At 40.5% G+C, this 23,851-nt stretch overlaps 1 protein-coding gene across 6 annotated transcripts in view; it reads left to right on the top strand.

Moving 5' to 3' along the window:
• The window catches only part of sugct (succinyl-CoA:glutarate-CoA transferase), a 301,740-nt gene that overhangs the window by 94,926 nt on the left and 182,963 nt on the right, over nt 1-23,851 (top strand). For all 6 annotated transcript variants that reach the window (XM_050056660.1, XM_050056658.1, XM_050056657.1 and 3 more), the window contains one exon: nt 2,810-2,912. In XM_050056660.1, the coding sequence (XP_049912617.1) occupies nt 2,810-2,912 (103 nt within the window). The remainder of the gene's footprint in view (nt 1-2,809; nt 2,913-23,851) is intronic.

Genomic DNA, 23,851 nt, shown 5'->3' with positions numbered 1-23,851 from the left:
AGCTGCATAGAACATGATCAGCAGTTCTTGAGGCAGGTTGAGCTTCCTGAGCTGTCGCAGGTAGTGCAGCCTCTGCTGGGCCTTTTTCCGGACAGTGTCTATATGGGAGGTCCACTTCAAGTCCCGAGAGATTGTGGTACCGAGAAACCTGAATGTGTCCACAGTAGACACTGCGCTGTTGAGGATGGTGAGGCGGGGCAGTACTGGGGGGCTTCTCCTGAAGTCCACAGTCATCTCCACAGTCTTGAGCGGGTTCAGCACCTGGGTGGTTCTGACCGCACCAGAGGACCAGCTGCTCCACCTCCTGTCTGTATGCAGACTCATCACAGTCCCAGATTAGACCGATGACCGTGGAGTCATCTGCAAACTTCAGGAGTTTCACAGAAGGGTCCCCTGAGGTGCAGTCGTTGGTATACTGCTGGAGGTCATTTTGTAGGGCTCTGGCAGTGCTCCTCCTGTTCCTCCTCACACAAAGGAGCAAATACCGGCCCTGCTGCTGGGTTGATGCCCTTCTACGGCCCTGTCCAGATCTCCTTGTGAAACAACCGGTCTCCTGGTATCTCCTCCATGCTCTTGAGACTGTGCTGGGAGACACAGCAAACCTTCTCGCGACTGCACATATGGATGTTGCATCCTGGAGGAGCTGGACTACCTGTGCAACCTGATTGGGCTGCAGGACACTAGCAGAACACAAAACTAGAGAAGAACCAGTCAGGAAGGATAATAATTATAATAATAATTAAATAATAATAATAACAGTAATAATAACAACAATAACAATAGTAATAATTATAAAAATAACAATAATGCATTTTATTTATAGGCGCCTTTCAAAGCGCTCAAGGACACCTTACAAGACACAGTTAAAAAAAACAAAAAACAAGCAGCAATGTATCCACAGTTCATAAAATCAAACAATCCCGTAAAATACCAAAAAAGTTAATAAAAATGACTAGACAAAAATCATTATTCTAAATATTAGGTACAGAATCATCATTATAAAATCATCATCAGTGCAAGTCTCATTATGTGTGTCACCATTACATCAGACCGAATATGTCAGCTTGAAAAGGTGCATTTTAGACGGGATTTGAAAGTGGAGAGGGAGTCAATATCGTGAATGTTGTGGGGGTGAGAGTTACAGAGGCAGGGGGCAGAACAGCTGTAGGCTGTAGAACCCATGGTAGTCAAGCGGGCAGATGGTGATGTGAGTTGGATTGCAGAAGAGGATCTAAGAGTATGGGAAGGTGTGTAGATAAGAATGAGTTCAGACAGGTAGGAAGGGGCTTGATCATGAAGGGCCTTAAAGATGAGAAGCAGAATCTTGAAATCGATGCGATATTTAACAGGAAGCCAGTGAAGTTGCTTGCGAACAGGAGTGATAGGATCTGTGGAGGAGGTTCTGGTAATGATACGTGTGGCTGAATTCTGGACCAGCTGGAGTTTATGAAGACACTTAAAAGGGAGACTAAAAAAGGACAGAATTGCAATAATCAATACGTAATGTAACCAAAGAGTGAACAGGGATAGCAGTGCTCTGAGGTGTAAGCGATGGGCGAAGGCGATTAACATTTCGGAGATGAAAGTATGCAGACCAAATAGCATTATTGATGTGGGCCTCGAAAGACAATGTACTCTCCAGGATGACACCCAGAGAGAGATGGACTTTGGAGTTGTCAATGCTTAGAGATAGAGCTGGGTGTCACCAGCGTAACAGTGGAATTGAATACCACATTTTCTGAAGATACGGTTAAGAGGTAGAAGGTACATAATAAATAAAAGGGGACCTAAGACAGAGCCCTAGTAACTGGAAAGGAGTTGGATCTTTAATTTCTGGTTTGAACAACTTGAGTGCGGCCAGAGAGATATGATTTAAACCAGTTGAGAGCAGTGCTAGTGATACCAAGGATGTTATTTGAAATGGTATCAAAGGCTGCACTTACATCAAGAAGAACGAGAATAGTTCAAAGTCCAGAGTCATCTGAAAACCAGACTGAAATTGTTCAGATTGTTGTGACTAAGGTGAGTGTGGACCTGAGCTGCAACTGATCTTTCAATTATTTTAGAGAAGAATGGTAAATTTGAAATTGGTCAGAAATTGTTCAAGTTGTAAGGATCTGCACCAGGTTTCTTTGTTATTGGAGGTATGGCAGCAGTTTTGAGAGATGTGGGCACAAGACCAGAGGTAAGGGAGGAATGTATAATCTCAGTTATTAAAGTGGAAAGGGAAGGAAGACAGATTTTAACTAGGTGAGTCGGAAGGGGGTCCAACAGGCAGGTAGATGATTTGGATTTAGAAATAAGACCAGATAGTTCAACAACAATTGGAAGTTTGAAACTAGATAGGGGAGACACAGGAGAAGCACAGAAAAGCATATTAGGTGAACTGCAAGTAGTATTGTGAGAAGAGGTCAGATGTGGTGAATATTTTCAATTTTGGCATTAAAAAAAGATAAGGAGAGTACAACTGTCTGTGGCAACCACATGTAAAACCATTCCCTTTTTGGAGGTTGTCTTGCTTTCGCCTCTCCTTTGCACCTGTTACCACTTTGATTTGCACCAAAGCAGGTGAAATTGATTCACAATCACTTGTGCTTCCGGAATTGACAGATTGATATCCCTGAAGTTTGACTGACTTGGTGTTATACTGTGACCATTAAGTGTTCCCTTACTTTTTTGAGCAATATATATGTGACACAGAAAGACAGTTTATTATTTTGCCTGGTGGGTAACAAAATTGATTTCAGACACTAAGAACAGCTGATAATGTTGTTATTTCTCATGATAGTGATGAATTTCTGTCCATCAGGTTTCTGCAGGAGAAGACAGCTGATTGGCTGAAGAGGTTTGAGGGCTCAGGTGTTCCTGTTGGGCCAATCAACAGCATTCAGGACGTGTTTTCTGATTCACAGGTCAGACACATACAGATGTTAAACAGATAGATAGTCAATCAGCATGAACATTTTTTTAGTAAAAGTTTGAAATTGTTTAATTTGGTTATTTATGAAAACAGATTGAAAAAAAATGAAAGGCTATACTTTCTGACTGCTTTAATCACAACACTCTCAAGTATCCACATTAAAGACACCTGAGGGAAACAGAAACAGTGAAAATATGTTCTTCCGTGCTGCATTAAGAGTAACTGTGAAGTAGCCTCATGATGCATCTTTTCATCAGCATCTCTCTCTCTCTCTCTCTCTCTCTCTCTTCTTCTGTGCTGTAGTCTCTCTGCCTGTAGTATTTGTCCAGTTAAACAGCAGATTTGTTTGTTTTCTGCTTAGTCCCGAGTAATCACTTAATTTCAATAGTTAATCACTATTGATCTTTTGGGTGAGATAGCAGGTCAACAATATATGACCCATGGAGGTGGTATATACCGACTGAAAGCTGGTAACCTGAAGATTAATTTGAGATGCAGCTCAGCACTGTGTGTCAAGTTTTTCTAGTCATAAACCTGTAATAAATATTGCATGCTTTGTTTGAGCCCAGAGCTGTATGGGACTAACATAAAGTGGACATGTCTGTAAAGGGGAGACTCGTGGGTACCCACAGAACCCATTTTCATTCAGATGTTTTGAGGTCAGAGGTCAAGGGGCCTTCGTGAAAATGGCCATGCTGTTTTTCCCTTGTCAAAATTTAGCCTAATTTTGGCATTATTTAACCCCCTTTCTTAGCATAATAGTACAGCAGATAAGCTCTCAAATTATGAGGAATTGTGCACTTTTTGAAAAAAGCATGAAATTTCTACCATAGTTTATACATACCATAAGGTTTATTTTCAGATGGGGAGGGAAGTCAGATTTGACCTCTGAGGCCCGGGAGAGGTCAAATTCAAGATGGCCGCCAATAATCAAATTCAAGATGGCCGCCAATAATATTCAAATATGCTTAACTTTGGAACCAAACACAATAGAAAACATTTAAGGTGTCATTTCCAACTAAGTTTAGGGTGCCCATTCAGTTAGTGATACTCTTGAGATCAATGGAATTCAAGAAAATGCATTTAGGTCAAGGTAAAAATTTGCTTAAAAAAACCAAAACATTTCCCCCTCTTTTATAAATTTTTTTTAATGAACCCCAAAAATATTTCAATTACTTTTTACTCTCATGTATTATTCAGTAATTAGTTATCATTTACTGGAATGTGTGGTTATTTTTTCCTGCTAAGCACATCATTATCAGCAGATGGCCCTCTAAGAGCATCAGTAGCTAATGCCAGTAGCGATGTAGTCAGTAGGCAACATGATGAGTAGGCTACAGTATGCACAAGTGACGAGACAGAGAGCACTTCTGACATAAATATCCTACCAGGTAAACTGACTGACTATGTACAGACAATGGCCATGTTTCCCAGTTAAGAGCGATCTTAAGACTTAAGAGCACAGTTAAGAACGTCTTTGGTAAGAAGGGTTGCTAAGATACGAGTGTTTCCCAGATGCGTTCTTAATGCCCTTCTAAGGATCGCTCTTAAGATCGCTCTTTAAGAAGCTCTTAACAGGAGCTGTCCACTACCGCGGTGCTGAAACAATCGATGTTAGGCAAATCGATCACCCACCACTTAATCAGCGCATAAGTCACACACAGCGCTGCTACCTAATGTACTAATTCCCTGCTGCTCGTGTGTATGTGTGTTCTAATAATTCTAATGAAAAACTAAGACGATAAATATTTGTTAATGACCTATTTTCATGATGAAAACAAGACTACAACTAAATAAGAAGTAGTCTTGGTAAGAGAATCATAAGGAAATGTATTATATTTAAACAAAAAAACACAGACGCCTTGCTGAGGCTGGTGCCGTCTCCCACCACGTCCAGGAAGCTCCCCACTGCGTAAAAACGCAGCGCAGCCAGGCATTGCACCTCCGGGCTGAGGGCAAAATTGCACCAGGTTGCCCTCCGGATGTGTGGAGACACTAGTTGATGAGGCGTTGTATCTCGGTACTTCATTTGGACAGCTCGGTCTGACAGCACGTCGAGTGGGCTGAAGTGCTGACGCACAAATGCATTTACATATACGGTTTGGCTTCGCACACGGCGACGCTGTTGGTTAGCAGCGAGAATATGCTGTAAAGCAGCCATGGTATCTCACACGTGTGATGTGGCAACGCCTTTATATAGAGTAGCGGGTGGAGCATCCATTGATGTGGTTCCAGCTGAGCTCAATTACACCTGTCAGTTGCCTGATATCTGAATGTCGCAGGTTTGGAGGGTGGATGTGTTTCTGTTGTGCAGTGATGCATTTTTTGGATGTGGTAAACTATCTCATATGTGCATGCAGATGTGGGATATGTGCGGACGAATTATGATAAATGATAGTCATGATGATTCATTTTATTTGTGTGCCTGATGTGCACAGCACATACAGGAACACACTTGTTATTCCTCATACTTATTTTTCTTATTATTATTATTTTTCTTCCGCCAGATTTCGGTGCGTAACTTGTGCCACAGCTTTGAGCGCATATAGGGTCTTCATAAAACATATAGATTCAAGATTCAAAGTGTTTATTGTCATATGCACAGTAAGGACATGCGTTTCCCTGCAGAATGAAATCCGTTCTTTTCTGTCACCAATTAATGCTAAACAATATAAATCTGAAGTATAAAATAGATCAAAATATATACGGTGCGCACTGTTCCAATATCTATGGAAGCGTATTGCATTCACTTGACAAATAAAAAAAAAGTCTGTTGTGGTATTTTTTTTTTTTTTCTGTTTTTCGTGGTAATTTTTCTGTTTTTCTGAGTATTTTTTTTTCTCCGAAAACAGAAAATATTACTCAGAAAAACAGGGAAAAAATTACTCAGACAGTAATTAGTCAGAAAGCTTAGTGTAATATTAATTTGCCTGACGCGGCTGAATCTGTGAGCATTTGGTTGCTAAGAAGACTGTTAAGAGTGGGTCAGCTCGATCTTACAACTCCTTCTTAGTGAAAGATCTTCTTAAGCTAAGAGCGATCTGGGAAATGCATTTTTCTTTCACGGGAGGCTTAAGAGCGTTCTTAAGAAGCTCTTAGTGCTAAAAGCCATCTGGGAAACGCCGCCAATATAAGTATACTTGAGTAAAGCCTTAACATACAAATACATTGAATTTAATTGTAGCCGGGAATGTCTGCCTAGTTAGTTAGCTACCTAGCTTCTGTGGTAAAAAAAAAAAAGAAAAAAGAAAAGGCGGGCACTGATCAAAATAATTCTGCTAGCTAAACTAGAAGACAGTCTGGAACATACATGAGCTGAAGTCAGTTGAATGATTGAACAGTGCATGTTCTAGAGATTTCAGCTTGGTCATTTGTGTGAAGTAGGACTATAGCTGAATTAATGGTGATAGCAAAGTAGCCTAGTTCAATACTGTGCCGCTGGTATCAAACAGGCTTGAGAGCTAATAGCTGGCATGTAAATGTAGACGTGTAATTACTGATTTCAAAGCAAGTTTCAGTATAAGAAGTATAGTAGGCCTACTGAAATATTGTAAGTAAATACATTTTTAATGATCAGTATCATTACTGTTATTATGTTGGAAACTTGTAAATAAATCTTTTGCACCTTTTAGCTCACTCCGTCTGCATAATTTGACCATGACTTTGACCTAAATGCATTTTCTTGAATTCTGGTGATTTCAAAAGTATCATCAACTGAATGGGCACCCTAAATGTAGTTGGAGATGACACCTTAAATGTTTTTCTACTGTGTTTGGTTCCAAAGTTAAGCATATTTGAATATTATTGGTGGCCATCTTGAATTTGCCCTCTCCCGGGCCTCAGAGGTCAAATCTGACTTCCCTCCACATCTAAAAATAAACCTTATGGTATGTATAAATTATGGTAGAAATTTCATGCTTTTTTTTCAAAAAGTGCACAATTTATCTGCTAATCCGCTGTACTATAATATGGTTTTAGGTCTTCTAGTTTAATATGATACCAGTGTCATCATTCTAGCTTTAAAACTCAGACATCTTTGAAAGACAGGTGACGAAAATAGCAAAGTGATTAAAATAAATATTAGCACGTTATGTTCGGACCTTAATTGCATTGTGATTAACATGTTAATGCTGAAAGCCCTAATATACAGAGTATATAAAAGTATAAAAGTGTAAAAGTTTGGGCACCCCTGATCAAAATTTCCTTTTCTGTGAATTGTTGAAGCTTTTTACAGCTTTGGCTTGTTCACAGTCACTGTTAGGAAAGGCCAGATTATGCAGATTTCAAAGCTTTATAAATATTCTGACTCCTGAAACAGTTTCCCAACAATCACCAGTTATGGGCTCCTCTAAACAGTTGCCTAGCGCTTTAAAAGCTCAAATAACTGATGCCCACAAAGCAGGAGAAGACTATAAGAAGATAGCAAAGTGTTTTCAGGTAGCTGTTTCCTCAGTTCATAATGTATTTAAGAAATGGCTGTTAACAGAAACTGTGGAAGTCAGGTTGAGGTCTGGAAGGCCAAGAAAACTTTCCGAGAGAGCTGCTTGTAGGATTGTTAGAAAGGCAAATCAAAAACCCCGTTTGACTGCAAGCGACACCTGGACCAATATGACCTTCATAGACGGGACTTTAGAATACAGTATATATTTTACTGGAGCCACTGATGACAATTTTCATCAAACAGCAACAAAAGCACATACAGATAATGAATGCATCATTTATCGTTAAAAACTAACAACACAGTTGTGGTGTCCTGGTTAACAAATGCACTTGATGGGACCCCAGATAGGCGTGTGTGTGTGTGTGTGTGTGTGTGTGTGTGTGTGTGTAGAATGAATAAAACAAATTACATGTTGAGCCTCTCTCTGTCTCTAAAGTAAAAACAAACACGTTGATTAGCAGGCGAGCCAGCTGGCCGGTCTGTCATCCAGTAAGCTGTGAGCGCCTGTACATGCACTAAGTGGAGAGATGTCAGTGTGGGCTGCCCATGACAGGTGCTCCGAGCGGTTGGGGGGTTTGGTGCCTTGGTCAGGGGCACCTCGGCAGTGCCCAGGAGGTGAACTGGCACCTCTCCAGCTTCCAGTCCACGCTCCATATTTTCGTCCGGACGGGACGGGACTTGAACAGGTGACCCTCCGGTTCCCAACCCAAGTCCCATGGACTGAGCTACTGCCACCATCGTATTTGATTGTATGTTGAGAAAAATGAATTGACGTCTCATTTGGGTGAAATGTAAGCCGGTGCTAGCTGTCATCAGAGGCATTATATTTTCAGATTGTCTTTCCATCTGTCTGTCCTATTCTCACAAACACAAATTCTCAAGAAGGCCTCAGGAAAATTCTTTTAAATTTAGCCCAAATGTCCACTTTGACTTAGGAATGAACTGATTAAAAAGTGGTGATCAATTGTCAATGTCACTGCAACCTCATGTCCCATTATCATGAACCTGATATCTCAAGAAGGCCTTGAGGGAATTTTCTCAAGTTTGGCACAAACGTCCACTTGGACATGATCAGTGTAACCTCACAAAACATATTTTTGACCATAACTCAAGAATCTATAGGCTAATTGTGACAAAATATCACACAAATGTCTAATATGATAAAATGATGAAGTTATGAAAATTAATATACAAAAGGTCAAAGGTCAGCTTGAGTGTGACATCATAATGTTCTGCAAAAACACTTTATCTGACCACTACTCAACATCATATCTCAATAACAGAAGGGGAGGCACTTGGTCAGCTTCTGAATTGGTGACACTAATCTTAAAACTGTGTTGACTGTATAGATCCTCTGTGTGTGAAGCATGCCAAAAAAAGCCAAAAACTTTCACTGAACACATCGGAAAGACTACAGCTGACAGCCAACCAGCACATTTTTTGCCTGCATGAGAGGAAATAAATCTCCACACTAACAGACGGTAGTAGTCTGTATTTGTCACACAGAAAGGGAAATAGGAAGACCTTCTGGATGCTAGTTAGCCAATTAGCCCACTAATAACACAATCCAATGCTGAAAGAACAGAGCATATTTACTGTGTGCTAGTGAACGATAACGCAAACCATCAGGAAATGTTTCTGCTAAAGTGATCTATGGATAAAAAAAGAATCTAACCCAATGTAACAGGTTTGTTTACCTTCCTTACTTTGTTTCTGTTTTATGTGCTGAGCTGAACTGACAGAGAGATTTCATTTGCTAAGAGGCTCTGATGTCAATTCAACATGCTGAGTCAGCTGAACAAGGGCCATCATCTCAAGCCTCCTCCAGAGGTGATGTGAATAATCAGAGTTTGGTCTGTCTTGGATGTTTTTACAGTCAACTTTTTCACGGAGACACGTAGTGACTCAGTGTAGTTGGGGTCTTTCCGTTTAATGATTGTTGTGATGATTAAGATGATGAGAAGAAGATAAAAGAGTGATATCGTCTGATTCTAATGTTGCTAGCTCACTGTGTGTATCATGGAGAAGACAAACATGTTGTATGTCCTCACAGTCTGCTTAGTGATCTGTGGCTTTGAACACGTTTTATTTGAGTGTGTGTTTTGAGGACAACAGCTCCCATCACCACCTGGCACGGCACCATCATATAAAAGCTTTGACTCAGTGTGTTTGTGTGTCAGACCAGCCCATCTGCCTCCCTCATCCCGCTGTACCAACTTGTTATAAAACTATGTATGGACACACACTCTACAAACACACACACACACACACACCCACAGACACACACCTGTGAGTGCTGATACAGATGTTTCCACACATCTGGCACTAACAGCATCAGTTAATTGAATCGTCAGTCGATTTGAACCTCATGCTGTCAGCAATAATATCGAGTTTCTGCACATCAACTCAGCTGAACTCCTCATGAAGCAGACCAGACCGTGCCTTGCTTCCTGTTCTGTTAAACTCCCTGTCAGGAGGGGTCTTGTCTTCCTGCCATGTGTCTTTATATGTTAGTATGTTAGTGCGCCTGAATGCATCTGAGCTTGAACTCAGGCTGCATGATTGATCGGGAAAAAAAAATCATGATCTCAATCATACGTCTATGCGATCACATTTCTAAATGATGGCGATCCACTCGCTCCTGTTTCCCTTTGCATTCATGTCATGCTGCATTCACGTGTTCTCATGGGCCTTTTCCATAGTGACTACACTGAGTCAAACTATGCTGCAATGATTTGTCTTTGTTTTTTGCCGAGCCGCACTGAGCTGCACTTAAGTAGTAGGTCCAAAAGGGCACCCGCCCTCCTCCAAATGGGTAGCGATGATGTCTCGCCTACTGCAGCCAAGCCCCGACGACCCCCCTTCTCCCCCTGAAATAAGCATGTTAGTTATGACACTCAATTCACCTTTGCCTGTGCAGGGGACCAGAGAGGAAGGCGTTTTTAAAAGTCTCTGTGTGTTCAGCTCTCGGTACTTTTGCAGCTTCTAACTGAATCTCTGTGGTTTGGAGTTGAGTTTCTCTTCTGTGTTCTGTTTTTACTTTGGATATCTGATTTATTTTACTGTTTCATGTTCACTTTAAGCGGTATGAGCTGTGTTAAGTTACTGCTGATGGAAACCCAATATTTCCTCTTTTGGCTGCTTCACAATAAAAGCTATTAAATAACAAAACAACAAGACAACAAAACAAAATAACTTTTTGACAAGGGAACCAGTGTGCTGCTAACTCATGTCGGCTTACGGAAAAACATCATACCTGCAGCACTCTATCAGGAAAAAAAGATACCAAACAAAATTTTGTTTGTGTACAAAAACTATTTGGTGGTCAACAAAAGACAAATTGCAGTATGTAAAACGTGCAGGCTGAAAATTACAGAGATGCAACACCTTCCAACTTCGTTTAACATTTGAATTTGCACAATCAACATTGAGGCAAGGCTTATGTTCACATCATTGGCAAGCTAATGATTAGCTAACAAGTAACTTTTTTACAAACTTGTTTTGACAAATACACAAAAATTCATGTTCAATTCATGCATTCATGAGTTTTGTAAATTTAACTTATTACTCTGTTGTTAAAATGGCCTTATATGTTCCAGTTCCCGCAGATCCTTAAAAAGTCTTAAATAGCATTGAATTTATTAATCTAAGAAAAAGAGTATCGTCACACAGATCAGGATGGTCGAACCAACAACACTCATATTGTTTACATCCAGAATGCTTGGAACAGGATGACATGGGGAAGTGCAAACCAAAATTTGACCATTACACCAAGATTTTGCAGCATGGCTGAAATCAATACAAGGCAGTTCATACGATGTATTTTATGCTTAATGTTTTTGCGAACTTGGGACCACAGGAATCGATGCAGTGGAATCCCACATACAGAGTGTGAAACACAGGTTATGGTTGTCGTTGCTAAGTTATTGTTCGTGTTTTTTTCTTCAATTTTGCGTACTGTAAAGTATCGCTGGGTATCGATTCAGATTTTCCAGATCAATTCGATTCGATTTTCACGATTCGATTCGATTCAATTCAATTCAGTTCAAAATCAATTCAGTCAAGTATATTTCAATTATGATACAGAATTTGCTTGGATATTAAGATATTTTCTGAGAACTAACTAAGTATATTTAACAAGGAACCCTCTGACCTGGTGCATTACTATTAAAAATACTGTTTACATTAAGAATTGACCCCAAAGCAGTACATTAGTCATCATGTACTTTTATTTAACTTTACCTGACCAACACATACAAAATAAATATTTTAAATTAAATCTAATCACAAGGCAGACAATTTAAATGAAGTGGCTACAAAAAATGTAAAAAAGGACATCCACAAGTTTGCTGCCTGTAACCGTCTTATAAAGCTTTTGTGCAATACACTACAGTGGTTGTGATGCACACATTGACTATATCAGAAGAGAAACAATATACGTAGGTGAACCCTGCAGCAAGTGAGCCCTCTTCCTCAGAGAGGATCTTTGCCTCCCAGTTTGTTCCTGGCGGCAGAGCAGAGTGAACCGTCTTTCTTCTCAGAGGATCTTTGTCCCATGAGAGCAGGCACGCTGCTCTCCGTGTCTGTGTAAACAAGTTTCGCTGGTGATTTGACAGTCAGTAGAAGCACATTATGACCCTTTGTAAAAGTTTCTGTGTGGTACATGTGTTGTACATGAGCTAACGTTAGCGGCTAAGGACTGAGAGGCTGTCCGGTATGTGTGTGTGTGAGTGTCTGAAGAGCGTCAGTACGTTAGCCGTAACGTTAGCCTTGCGGTTTGTCATGTTAACGTTATCGTCGGCAGCCCTGAATAGCTTGTAAAGATTTAACATAGTTAGTTAACACATTTGTTATCGGCCCATGTGTTTACTGCTACAGAGAATTAATAAATCTTTGGTTTATTTGCACAATGTCGCCTCTCTGCCGTCTTTTATTACGCTTGCTAACGCTAAGTTAACTTTACCAGCAGATCTGTATGAGGCACAAACTGAGGCTACAGTTAGCAGTGTGCTGATGCATAGTGGTATTTCTTAATCTTTTCTGTGAAACTATTGTGCATTTAATAAACATGCGTACATTATTAGCGTTATATTTTTAGGGGAAAATGCAAGTGAAAATACTCGCACTGTAGACCCATGCCTTCAGTGGACGTGCTCCCATCATTGTTTGCTGCTCTGTCTTCATTCAGTGTCCAGCCGTCTCGCGAGATCTCTTGCCATGACCTCAGGTGCTAAATGCTGATCTCGCGAGACTACCTGGGCTGCTGCAGTCTGCTACCGGCTGTACAACATGTCCACGGAGGAAAATAGTTATAGTAAAAGATCGATTTTTTAATTAATGAATCAATTTTGTGCCATTTAAAGGAAAATCGATTCAAATTGATTAAATCAATTTTTTCAACCCAGCTCTACTGTAAAGTTGCTCTTAAGTTTCAATCTAAGTGGCATTAGAAAAAGCTGTTGGAACCCTGACATTTTGTGAAGAGCGCATTATGACTTGTTAAGGACTTAGAACTCAAAGCTTGGGACTTGACTTGGGACTTGAGTGCAAAGACTTAAGACTTACAAGTGACTTGGTCCCACCTCTGAGGAAAAGCTCAGTGGATAGTAGGGCTGTGACGGTTCACAACAGAGTAAACTTTATGTAGATTGATGCATGTTATGTGGAACCAAAGTTCACAAGTGTTTTTTGCCCAGAAACATTTAGCTTCATGCTGTCAGCAACATGTGATGAAGTTAGCACAAGCTGACTGGCTGTGAGTCAGTCACACTTTGGCGAGCTGTATGAATGAAACAGCAGAGCTGTAAGACCCGTCTGCAGGTTCCTAGTCGGCCAACATATTTTCATATATTTCTATAAATTAGTTTTGAAAGCAGATAAATTATTTTTATGTATTTGTTTCTATGACTTCATTGTTTGTAGGATTTTATTATTGTTATGAGGCAGTATTGCTTCCTTTTTTAACAGCAGCTCCTTGGTAATTAGTAGATCATCATGCTGCTGCAGGTATTGGTGGTCTCTCATCGTTCGGGTCTTTTTGGGTTGAGTCTCTGTTTTAATGCCTCTGTGCCAGCAATAGGCGTGTCCAGAGGTGTTATATTTTTGGGGTTGTGTGTCCCATTCTCATGAACATGATATGTCAAGAATGCATCAAGGGAATTTCTCCTAATTTTGTACAAATGCCCACTTGGACTCAATGATGAATTAATTAGATTTTGGTGGTTGAAGGTCTAGGTGGCTGTGACCGTGTGTCCATTCTTTCTTGTGAATGCAATATTTCAAGAACTCCTTTAAGAGGACCAATTATGCTTTTTGTGTTTTTGCGTCTTCTTTAGTGTTTTTTTACATTATTTTTATGCATCCATTAGGTCTGCTAAGTAAAAAAAAAAAAAAAAAAACAATGTCCAGGCTAAAGGGAGCTCTCTCTCCCCAAAGAAACACAGCTCCTCAGCTGCCTGAAATGGTTTGTTGCGTTCCTGCCTTTTCTTCCCAACCGGATCTCACAGAAACACGTGAAAAGACCACGACCTCTTAACACTGCATTCCGTGGTGGCGGTGCATAATGGGTTAAAATTACGTGCCTGTACCATGGAAACAATGCCAATGTAAAGTCAAATAGGATCCTTTGTCGTGGTGGACACAAGAATTCCCTGGTTCAACAACATCACGTCAACGTCGTTTTCCTTATCTTGAACATTTCTGTATACACACAAAAACACAAACGTGTCCTTGATATCAAAACGGCAAATATATTCCTCTTTTATAATTTCCCCTCAATAATAATAATAATAATAATAACATGATAGTTTGGCTGTACTAGATTTTTGATATATTCAGTAGATTTACTTTTTGCGACCCTATTTGACAACTCTACAACCGGAAGAACTAGAACCTACAACCGTTTCTAGAGTACTAGCTAAAATATCTGAAATTAAACAACATCCTTACTTTTTCTTACCATAGTTCATCTAGATACAGTGTAATTACTAGTTTGGCTTTACTAGATATTTGATATATTCATGAGATACATCTTTTTACAACCCTATTTTACAACTCCACTTTCAAGCTGGAAGAACTACTGTCCCAAAAACGCAGTTTTGAGAGTACTAGCTAAAATATCTGAAATTTAACAACATCCTTACTTTTTCTTAACATAGTTCATCTAGGTGCAGTGTAATTACTAGTTCGGCTAGATATATCGTTTTACGACCCTATTTAGAACCCTACTTTACAAATCAGAAGAACTACAACTATGTTGCTGATATGTATCAAGCTGCATGGTGCCGTCCTAAGGAATTGTAGTTTTTAAAAAATGTTAGTGCTTTTCCTAGATTTAGTTTTAAGTTTTAAATACTGAATTGAGAGTACACTGTGGACTTTAAGGGGATGGTTAACACATTTGTGTAATCAGATTTTAAATATCTAATTTTTAAATGGGTGAAAATTAATTTTAACCATATTTTACCCATATCTGACAGCACCCCCAGTTGTTGACTGTGCTCACATAATAGTTGAGGTCAAGAGCTCTCTATAACAGTTGGTCCCATGTCTGTACCCCCTTTTGTTGCTGAATTATAAGCCTTCAAACATGCACAGAGGGCAAGGTTCAAAGGTCAGTATTTTAAAGCAGGACATATGTTACTCTCCAGGTTGAGACCTTTCCAATGATGTATTCGGTTTACTTTATTTTTTATTTTTTGGACACAAGTCATGCCAGGTCTAGTTTCAGAGAGCACTTCGAAGGCCCAGTGTATAAAATGATTTTTTTGTTGTTTGTTTGCTTGCTTTTTCTTTTTTACTGTAAATAGTTACTAAAATGAGTCATCCTCAGAGAATACAATACTACTAAAAAGTAAACCAATAATGACAATAATGAAATAAGCAAAAATAATATTAAAATTATATTGAAATTTCAAAATCTATGTACACAGTGAAATAGTAGCCTAATAGTCCGGAAATGGTATATAAAACGTGAAATGAAATATGAACTGTACAGAGGAAATATGGTCTGCGCTATGGACAAAGAAATGAAGTGTATGAAATATATGACAGTGACGAGAGCAACAATCTGCATAAATAATTAAATTATGTAACAGTGGACGTTGAATGCAATGCACAAACTTAAGTCCAGTTTGATGAAATAAAATAAAAGTGACAAGTGCAGAGATTAAATGAGGGATGTGAAATGTAAAGTCCAGTTTGATCATCCCGTCTTCATCCTGTTGATATTGTAATGGTACAGTTCAAATAAACACAAGAAATTTGTGCTCTAGAGAAAGGATCAGCGCTCAGTGAATAACCTCCTAAGCCCTATGATAAGCTATTATGGCAAGGCTTAATTATACAGACCAATGAGCAGTGATAACTAACACGTCTTTGGGGTCATCAGGTGGGAACCTCCTTTCACCAGTGTTTCGTCAAGTTGGTCCCACGACACCTCCAGGAGGCTAGCCAGTCCCCGGCGTCCCAGAGACACTCCCCTAATGCCAGCTCTCACTGCTCCCCGCAACAACCTAACAACCTCCTTTACCTTACTTATACATGGCTTTCTCAGCCCAAACAGCACTGCCACCTTCAACAAACCCAGGCTCCGTACATGCGAGCTCCAGGTAGTGACCGTGCCGATACTACCTTTCCTAGCACATTCACCATACTCTATTTCACACGCTACATAGCATAACTCCAATATAAGCTAAAGTTAAAGGAGATAGAGAAGATAAACTCACAGGCTTTCGCAGCCCAAACAGCACTGCCACCTTCCTGAAGCATCCTGTTCTCAATTGTGCTACCTTTGTCCTCTATAGATGCACTCGCCTTTCCCTGCATGCTGCTAATTCTCGCCCTGGTGGATAGGTCCGTTCCCCCATCCTTCACTGAGTCACAGATCCAATGCATAGTCGTGTCCGTTCCAATGTTTTTTGTATTTCCTGGGCAACAAAAAGCTTTCCCCCAAAATCTACTTGCGTTTCCCAATCACAAGCACCTTCTAGGCAGCCACACCCTTGCCTCCTTACAAACTTATCACTTCTGTATTTCTCCCCCTCATGGAAAAACTGAGTTGCTAAACTCCTATTCTTAAAACCCTCTGAATTCACCTGTTTTCGTTTCCCTTCGATGCCTGCAGCTAAACTTTTCAACACCTGGCTATGTCGCCATGTATACCAGCCTTGTGACAAGCTAACTTTCCAGCCTGACAAAATATGCTTTAAGGTTGCGGCACCTGAACACAATGGGCATGATGGGTTCCCATTTACCCACAGTTTTAAGTTCTGAGGGGTGGTAACACATCGTATGTAGCCCCTACCAGGAATCTAATACAATTCTCCTCCATACTCCACAGGTCCCTCCAACTAAGCTTCCTCTTCTCTACACTTTCCCAATTCAACCACTGTCCCTGCTTAGCCTGGGCCACTACCTTTGCACCCCTTAATATCTCCTCTTGGTCTACGTAACGGTTCCACAACCAGCTTTCTTTTATCTTTAGGACCTGCTTCACTCCATACCGGTTTGCCTGAACCAAGCCCCAGGCCTCTCCGGCCAAACTGAACATTACCTACAATCTCTGCATGCCTAAAAGCTACCTCTGCCTCCTGAACTGCCGATCTTGGGTTCCATTTCCTCCCCCTGGTTGGATTTGGAACCACACTCCCAACTACCATGTCCTTACTCCCAGATAACAAGAGCTCTGTCCTGACCTTGGTACATTTAAATTCCTCTGTTAAACTAGATACTGGCAGCTAAAGTATCCCTTTTCCATACAATGCATCACAACTTCAACTTTCCTGAAAGTTCTGATTGATCTATTCTATCCAATCCTCCAGCCACATCTTTTCTAAATTTCACCACCTGTTCCTCATCATTTAACTCCACATTGTACCACCTACTGAAGCTCTTTACTGACTTTTCCCTAATTGTTGGGATTTCCTCATCATCTATGACAAACTTCCTATCACTTAACTTCCCTCTACGTATTGAGATGCTTCTAGACTTACTAGGCTTGATCTTCATGCTGGCCCACTTGAGGTTCTTATTTACCTTCTCTAGTAGCCTCTTTGTACATGGCATTGTTGTGGTCACCAGTGTCATGTCATCCATGTAAGCCCTAACTGGTGGAAGATGTACCCTGTTCTGCCGTCTCTCCCCACCTACCACCCACTTGGAAGTCCTGATGATTACTTACATCGCCATAGTAAAAGCTAATGGAGAAATTGTACACCCTGCCATAATACCTATTTCTAGCCTCTGCCAACCTGTTGTGAAACCTGCCGTACATCGACACAACCTAAAATCCTGAAAATATGCTTTCACTAAGTTAACAACAACCTGTAGCATTTTAAAGTAGTCAAACGCACTCCAAATGAGGCTATGTGGTACTGAACCAAACACATTTGCAAGATCTAAAAATATTACATGCAGGTCCCTTTTTTTAATCTTCACTGCCTGAATCTGGTGCCAGATCATGCTAGTATTGCTCTAAACACCCTGCAAAACCTGGTATTCCTGCCTTCTGCACCATAGTATCTATTAAGCTATTCCTTTCTAAGTAGCTAGCTAATCTCTGCGCTACTACACTAAAGAAAATCTTCCCCTCTACCTTCAAGAGAGAAATCATCCTGAATTGGCTGAGGTCCACGGACTCCTTTTCCTTAGGAATGAGGACGCCCTATGCCATGCTCTTGGTATAATTTGTTTCTCCCAAACTATTCTTAGCTGTTTCCACAAAAATTTAAGGGTATCAGGTGCACTTTTATAAACCCGGTAGGGGACTCCATTAGGCCCTGGGGCCGAAGAAGCCTTTGCACGCCTGACCACCTCCTGAACTTTCTTCCACCTAGTTGGCCTGACATCCATCTCATGCTTTATCCCTCCTAATGGAGGGATATCCGGTGGAAAACCTACTATTGTACTCTTCTCTAAATCTGAATATGTATTTCTCAAATATTCTTCAACCTCTAGCCATGCTGCTTTAAGCTGCCCTCCCTTTTCCTGGCTAAACAATCCTTTAACAAATGTAAAAGGGCCCCTGAAAAAAGCTGTCCTTACATATTCCTTCTTCCTCCTCTTTTTCCTGAGATGCTCTGCCCTTCTAAGAGCTGCTAGCCTGCTTTTCAACTCCTCTTGCAACACATTAATTCCCTCCCTTTCTTCTTCTGTAGCCTTTTTCCACTGCTTTCTTAGCTGTCTCCTTTCCTTAACTAACTTCTCTATTTCTCTTTGCCGCCTAGACTTAGCTGACTGTACCCTCTCACCCCTCCTTCTCTCATGCACCCCAAACCTCTGTGCACCATTTGAGTAAATTATATCTCCCATCTCTTCTAACTTTTCCATTGCATTTCGTCTAAGCCTGCTTAAGATTACTGACAAATCTCTAATAACTATCTCCCAATCTTTATTGTCATTTGCCCTAGGCCATCTAACTCTAACCTTTTGCTCCATGGTTCTCTCTCTGACTGGCCTGCTAACCTCAGTGTCACCTGCATTCCCTCTTACTACCTCCTCCTCCTCAGTGGCAGTGTTACTGATATCCTGCGAACTGTGGTTTTCTACCTGTCGCTGGACTTGATCCGACTGACTCTACTGACTTCTTAGGAAGTACTGATCAATGCAGCTACTCTGCCCTTTCTTTGTCACAAGTCTTCTTTCCCTGATGAGTTCTGAGGCCTTTTATTGATGTTACTTTCTGCCAGCCGCAAGGACAAACCTGAAGCATCCTGTTCTCGATTGTGCTATCTTTGTCCTCTGTAGATGCACTCGCCTTTCCCTGCCTGCTGCTAATTCTCGCCCTGGTGGATAGGTCCGTGCCCCCATCCTTCACTGAGTCACAGATCCAATGCATAGTCGTGTCCGTTCCAATGTTTTTTGTATTTCCTGGGCAACAACAAGCTTTCCCCCAAAATCTACTTGCGTTTCCCAATCACAAGCATCTTCTAGGCAGCCACACCCTTGCCTCCTTACTAACTTATCACTTCTGTATTTCTCCCCCTCATGGACAAACTGAATTGCTAAACTCCTATTCTTTAAACCTTCTGAATTTACCTGTCTTCGTTTCCCTTCGATGCCTGCAGCTAATTACCTGTCTTCGTTTCCCTTCGATGCCTGCAGCTAAACTTTTCAACACCTGGTTATGTCGCCATATATACCGGCCTTGTGACAAGCTAACTTTCCAGCCTGACAAAATATGCTTTAAGGTACAAGATTTGATGCACACACACACACACACACACACACACACACACACACACACACACACCTTTGGATTCGGGTTGCGGCAGACCGGCAGCAATGTAATGGAATGAGGCCAACAGTAGTCGAACACGCCACATCCGCCCACAACGTGATGTTGTTGAACAAGGGAATTCGAGCAGAGCCGGAGGAGAGGCTGCACAGAGTTGGAGCTGTTTTGGAGACGCTACTGTTTTTCAGCGCAACCGCAAATTACCCTTGTTTGGACTGCCAAAGGAAGAAGACAGGAGGAGTAAGTGGTTGGAATTTAGTTTTGACAAGATTACTCAACAATATAACCAGACATTTTATTGTGTTCCCTCCATTTTTCTGATAACTGCTTTACGAACTGGCAACAGTTTACAGCTGGATTTACACTGCAGTTACTCCTGAAAGACGTGGCAGTTCCCTTTGACAAATCTGGAGATTCAGGATCACAACCTGTAAGTATGCTTTATGAGTTGTTAAGTTTTTATTTAAAAACAAATAAGGAAGCTACTATCGAGTGTTTAAGTGTGGAGTAGATAGCTGTAGGAGCATTAGGCTGTAGACCCAGTGCTTAGCTGTAGGCTTCAGCTAACTGGTTAACCAAAGTTATTGTTTTGGAATGCTTTTGCTACTCAGCTTATAGTAACTAGCACTGCCAGCTGGGTGGTCTCAGTAAAATGAACTGAAAGATTGAATTGTAGAGAATCTAACAAAGCTAATGATGTGTAGCATGTCCATACTGAAAAAAGTTTCAACATTTATATGTGTAGTGCCCGATCTAAGCAGGTAGAAGTTAGCTGGAGTGATTAGCCGACAGTGCGAGAGCAATCAGACCTGGTGTCAAATTAAGACCTGCATTTTTTTGTTAAAATGTGTGGCCACACTAGGACTTTGATCAGGAATCGGCTTTTGATGTATGTTTTACAGTAGAGGTAAAACGTGTTTTTTACTTGGAGCTCTTTTATATGAAGGCCGCTCATAGTATCATTACCGAACAGTGTAGTTGGTGCGAGTTATACAGCTGGGGAGGTATTTATGTAGTGAAAGGACTTTGTGTGTGTCTGTCTCTACAAGTATTTGCATACGTATGTGTGGTCTGCTAATTTTACAGGGGATAACACTGTTAAGCATTTTAGATGTTGACTTTCATCTGGTGCAATTTAAATTTAAGTTACTTAATTTTCCTTTGTCTTTTAGAGCACATCACAGCAGGGCCCTGGTGCCCAGCACCTCTCCACTACAGCCAGATTCCAGGATGTAGGATGCTAAACGAACCCTCCACAAACCATCTCAGTGGGCACACAGTCTGTGGCATCTCAAAGATGGTATTGATCAGTACACAGCTGTACAGGGCTACTCTGAGGGAGCAGCCCCTGAGAGGCAAAGGTACATAACACAGAAATTATGTGTTTTTGTGTTTCAGATACAGTACCTGGAAACTTCACATATAACCCTGGTAACTCTGTTATTACAGAGGAATTTGAGATTTCATAACTTTCATATTTCGTGTATGTTACCATGAACTATTAACAGACTTTTTTTTGTTCAAAATTGAGTTTATACAGTTGTATCTCAGTACATGTCATAAAAACTCACTCTTCTTCAGTTCTATGCGGTAACGGTCCATAGTCATACCTGTAAATGTTGTGGATGTTCTCCAGGGTGTACGGATTCAAACAATTAGGCTCTAGGCCTGGATGGTGTATCATACATGTAGGATGAACTGGAAGCTGGTTCATTCCCCCAAAACCTAATAAGCAAAAAAGAGACAAGGCATACTGTTTTGTAAATAAGCAAATAAAGACTCAGGAGACAACATCACTGTATAGAACAAATACTGATCCAGGAAACAACATGTGTTTTACTACGCAACTTTCGTTTCATATAAAATGATGTTATCACAGGAGAAACTGTCATACATTGGTACATTGTACATATTGTAGATTACAGACATAAGGTGGAGATGATTATAAAATGCAGCTACATTTTAGTAGAATTGTTACAGTAAACATGACAGCTAAGACATCTGAATGTACTAGTAATTTTTATGAATTTGTTTTTGTATAATACAGGAATCTGTCATCTCAATCTCCTGTGGTAAAATTGCTGAATTCACGAGTTAAAACCTCTGTGGATTTTAACGGAGAATTGTTAGTAGTCAAATTCATAATAACTTTGGTATTATTACTTAACGCAAGCTACATTAACTCTGATCTTAGATAAGCCTGCTTAGATAAAAAAAAAAAAAAAAGGAGTTATTTTTTACACCACAGCATATGACAGGTAGTAGTAGTAGTAGTAGTCTTTATTTTTCCCCGTAGGGAAATTGGGTTGCAGCAGGTCACACAAGGCATTTCAGAAATATATAAATAAATAACAATACATCAAACGATGACCAAACATTCATCACACATAGAGCACAGTAGTCGCATCTCATGTACAGATATAGGAGGAGGAGAAATAGTTTTTAAGCTTCTGCAGACCAGCTGAGAGGCTTAGATCAAGAACTGTGCTGGCTGTTAAGGAGTTTAATAGCCTGAGGCACAAAGGAGAATTTTGCTCTGTTTTTTGTAAACAGAGGGGGGTGGTATTGTCGCCCTGAAGGAAGCAAATCAAACATGTAGGCCAGGGGGTGCCTTAGGTCGCCAGTAATGTTCCTTGCCTTGTTTAGCATCCTCTGTCTATAGATGCTTTCCAAGCTTGACAAAGTACTGCCCAACAGTTTGCTGCATAGTGAGGTGAGTGCTACTGTTGGTGTTTCCACGTTATGTGGTAATTGATTATATTGTTAAAAACGATTTGTACTGATTTGCAGCAGACGTTTTCAACTTCAGTCAGCCAATGGACACACAGTTGTTATTGTGATGTTACATCAGACAAGTTACAGTTATCATGTTACAGCTGAAGTATAAGACAGCTACAAAATAAAAACTTACCCCGTGAAACATCCTGCTCCAGTCTTTGTTGCGAAGGTGCTTTGGCGTCTATCAGCTCGTGTTTCTTCTCTCAAAATGATGCAGAGAACTGAGGGCCTTGTTAGCTTAGCCACAGCATGTATTTAGCTTCTCATGTAGTCTCTGGAGGTGAAATTCAGTTGAGGTAAGGGGTGCGATGTTTCTGATACAAGCTCTAAGCATTGCACCAATCACAACAGACTGAGTGACCTGACCAATCAGAGCAGACTCTGCTGCTGGGGAGGCGGGACATAAACCCAAACAAAGTGTTTCAGACAGAGGTGCTGCAGAAATGGGCAGGATAAGAAAAATATGTTTTTTGAACATTAAAGCACCTAAATCCATTCCACTAGACCCCGGTATTACAAATATGACTCAGAAAATGAACATAATAGGACTTCTGTAAAGCAACACTTACCTTTCTTGCATTTCACACAGCACACACCACCAAAGGCCTACTCCCCTCTCCTGCATTACGTCCTCATTACGTTTATGATAGACGTAGGCATTGGCAAGGTAACGTTGGATACACGGAAGAGAAGAGTGAGTGTAACATGCCAAGAGAAGAGTAGAAGTTTTAAAACTCAACCGGAGTTACTGATGACTGATGCGTTTTAGAATAAGGTTACAGTGCTAACGTTAGATAGTAGCGTTAACGTTACTAGTAAGTGGAAATGCACAAGGAAGATAACGTTAATGTTTTAGAGGCTACGCTACAGTAGGCTAACGTTAGCCATTAACTGGATGCTGTATTGTCATATAATGTTAAATGTTATATTAGAAGCAAACTAAACATAACGTTACCTGTCCTGCACAGTCAAACGCAAGTTTGAGTTTTGAAACTTATTCCGGGTCAGTGATGACTGATGAGTTTTATAATATAACGTAAACACTAACATTAGATAGTACTGGTGACTGGCAACAAACAAGGAAGATAATACAGAGGGTCAGGCCACGTTAGGTTACAGTAGGCTAACCGTTAGCAACTGGATGCTGTGTTGTCATATATAACGTTATAGCAAGGTCAAGGTCAAATTTATTTATACAGCACATTTAAAACAACCGAGGTTTGCCAAAGTGCTGTACAATCTAGAAAGCACTAAAGTATTAAAATACAACTATAGAAATAGAAAAATACAGTATTTGAGCACACAGTATATAGAAATATTAAGAGTAACAAGAGAAAACAAAATAAAGTGCACAATAGGCACAAAATTCAATAAAAACAATCCATACATCGGCAATGTTCGGCTCAACATGCGTCAAATGCTAACGAGAAGAGATGGGTCTTCAGCAACGACTTAAATATCTCAAGAGTCTGGGCAG

Source organism: Epinephelus moara, chromosome 11, assembly GCF_006386435.1.
Source record: "Epinephelus moara isolate mb chromosome 11, YSFRI_EMoa_1.0, whole genome shotgun sequence".
In the NCBI taxonomy this organism is placed as follows: domain Eukaryota; kingdom Metazoa; phylum Chordata; class Actinopteri; order Perciformes; family Serranidae; genus Epinephelus; species Epinephelus moara.
Note: the sequence above shows the minus strand (reverse complement) of the source record. Positions and strands in the feature narration are given on the sequence as shown.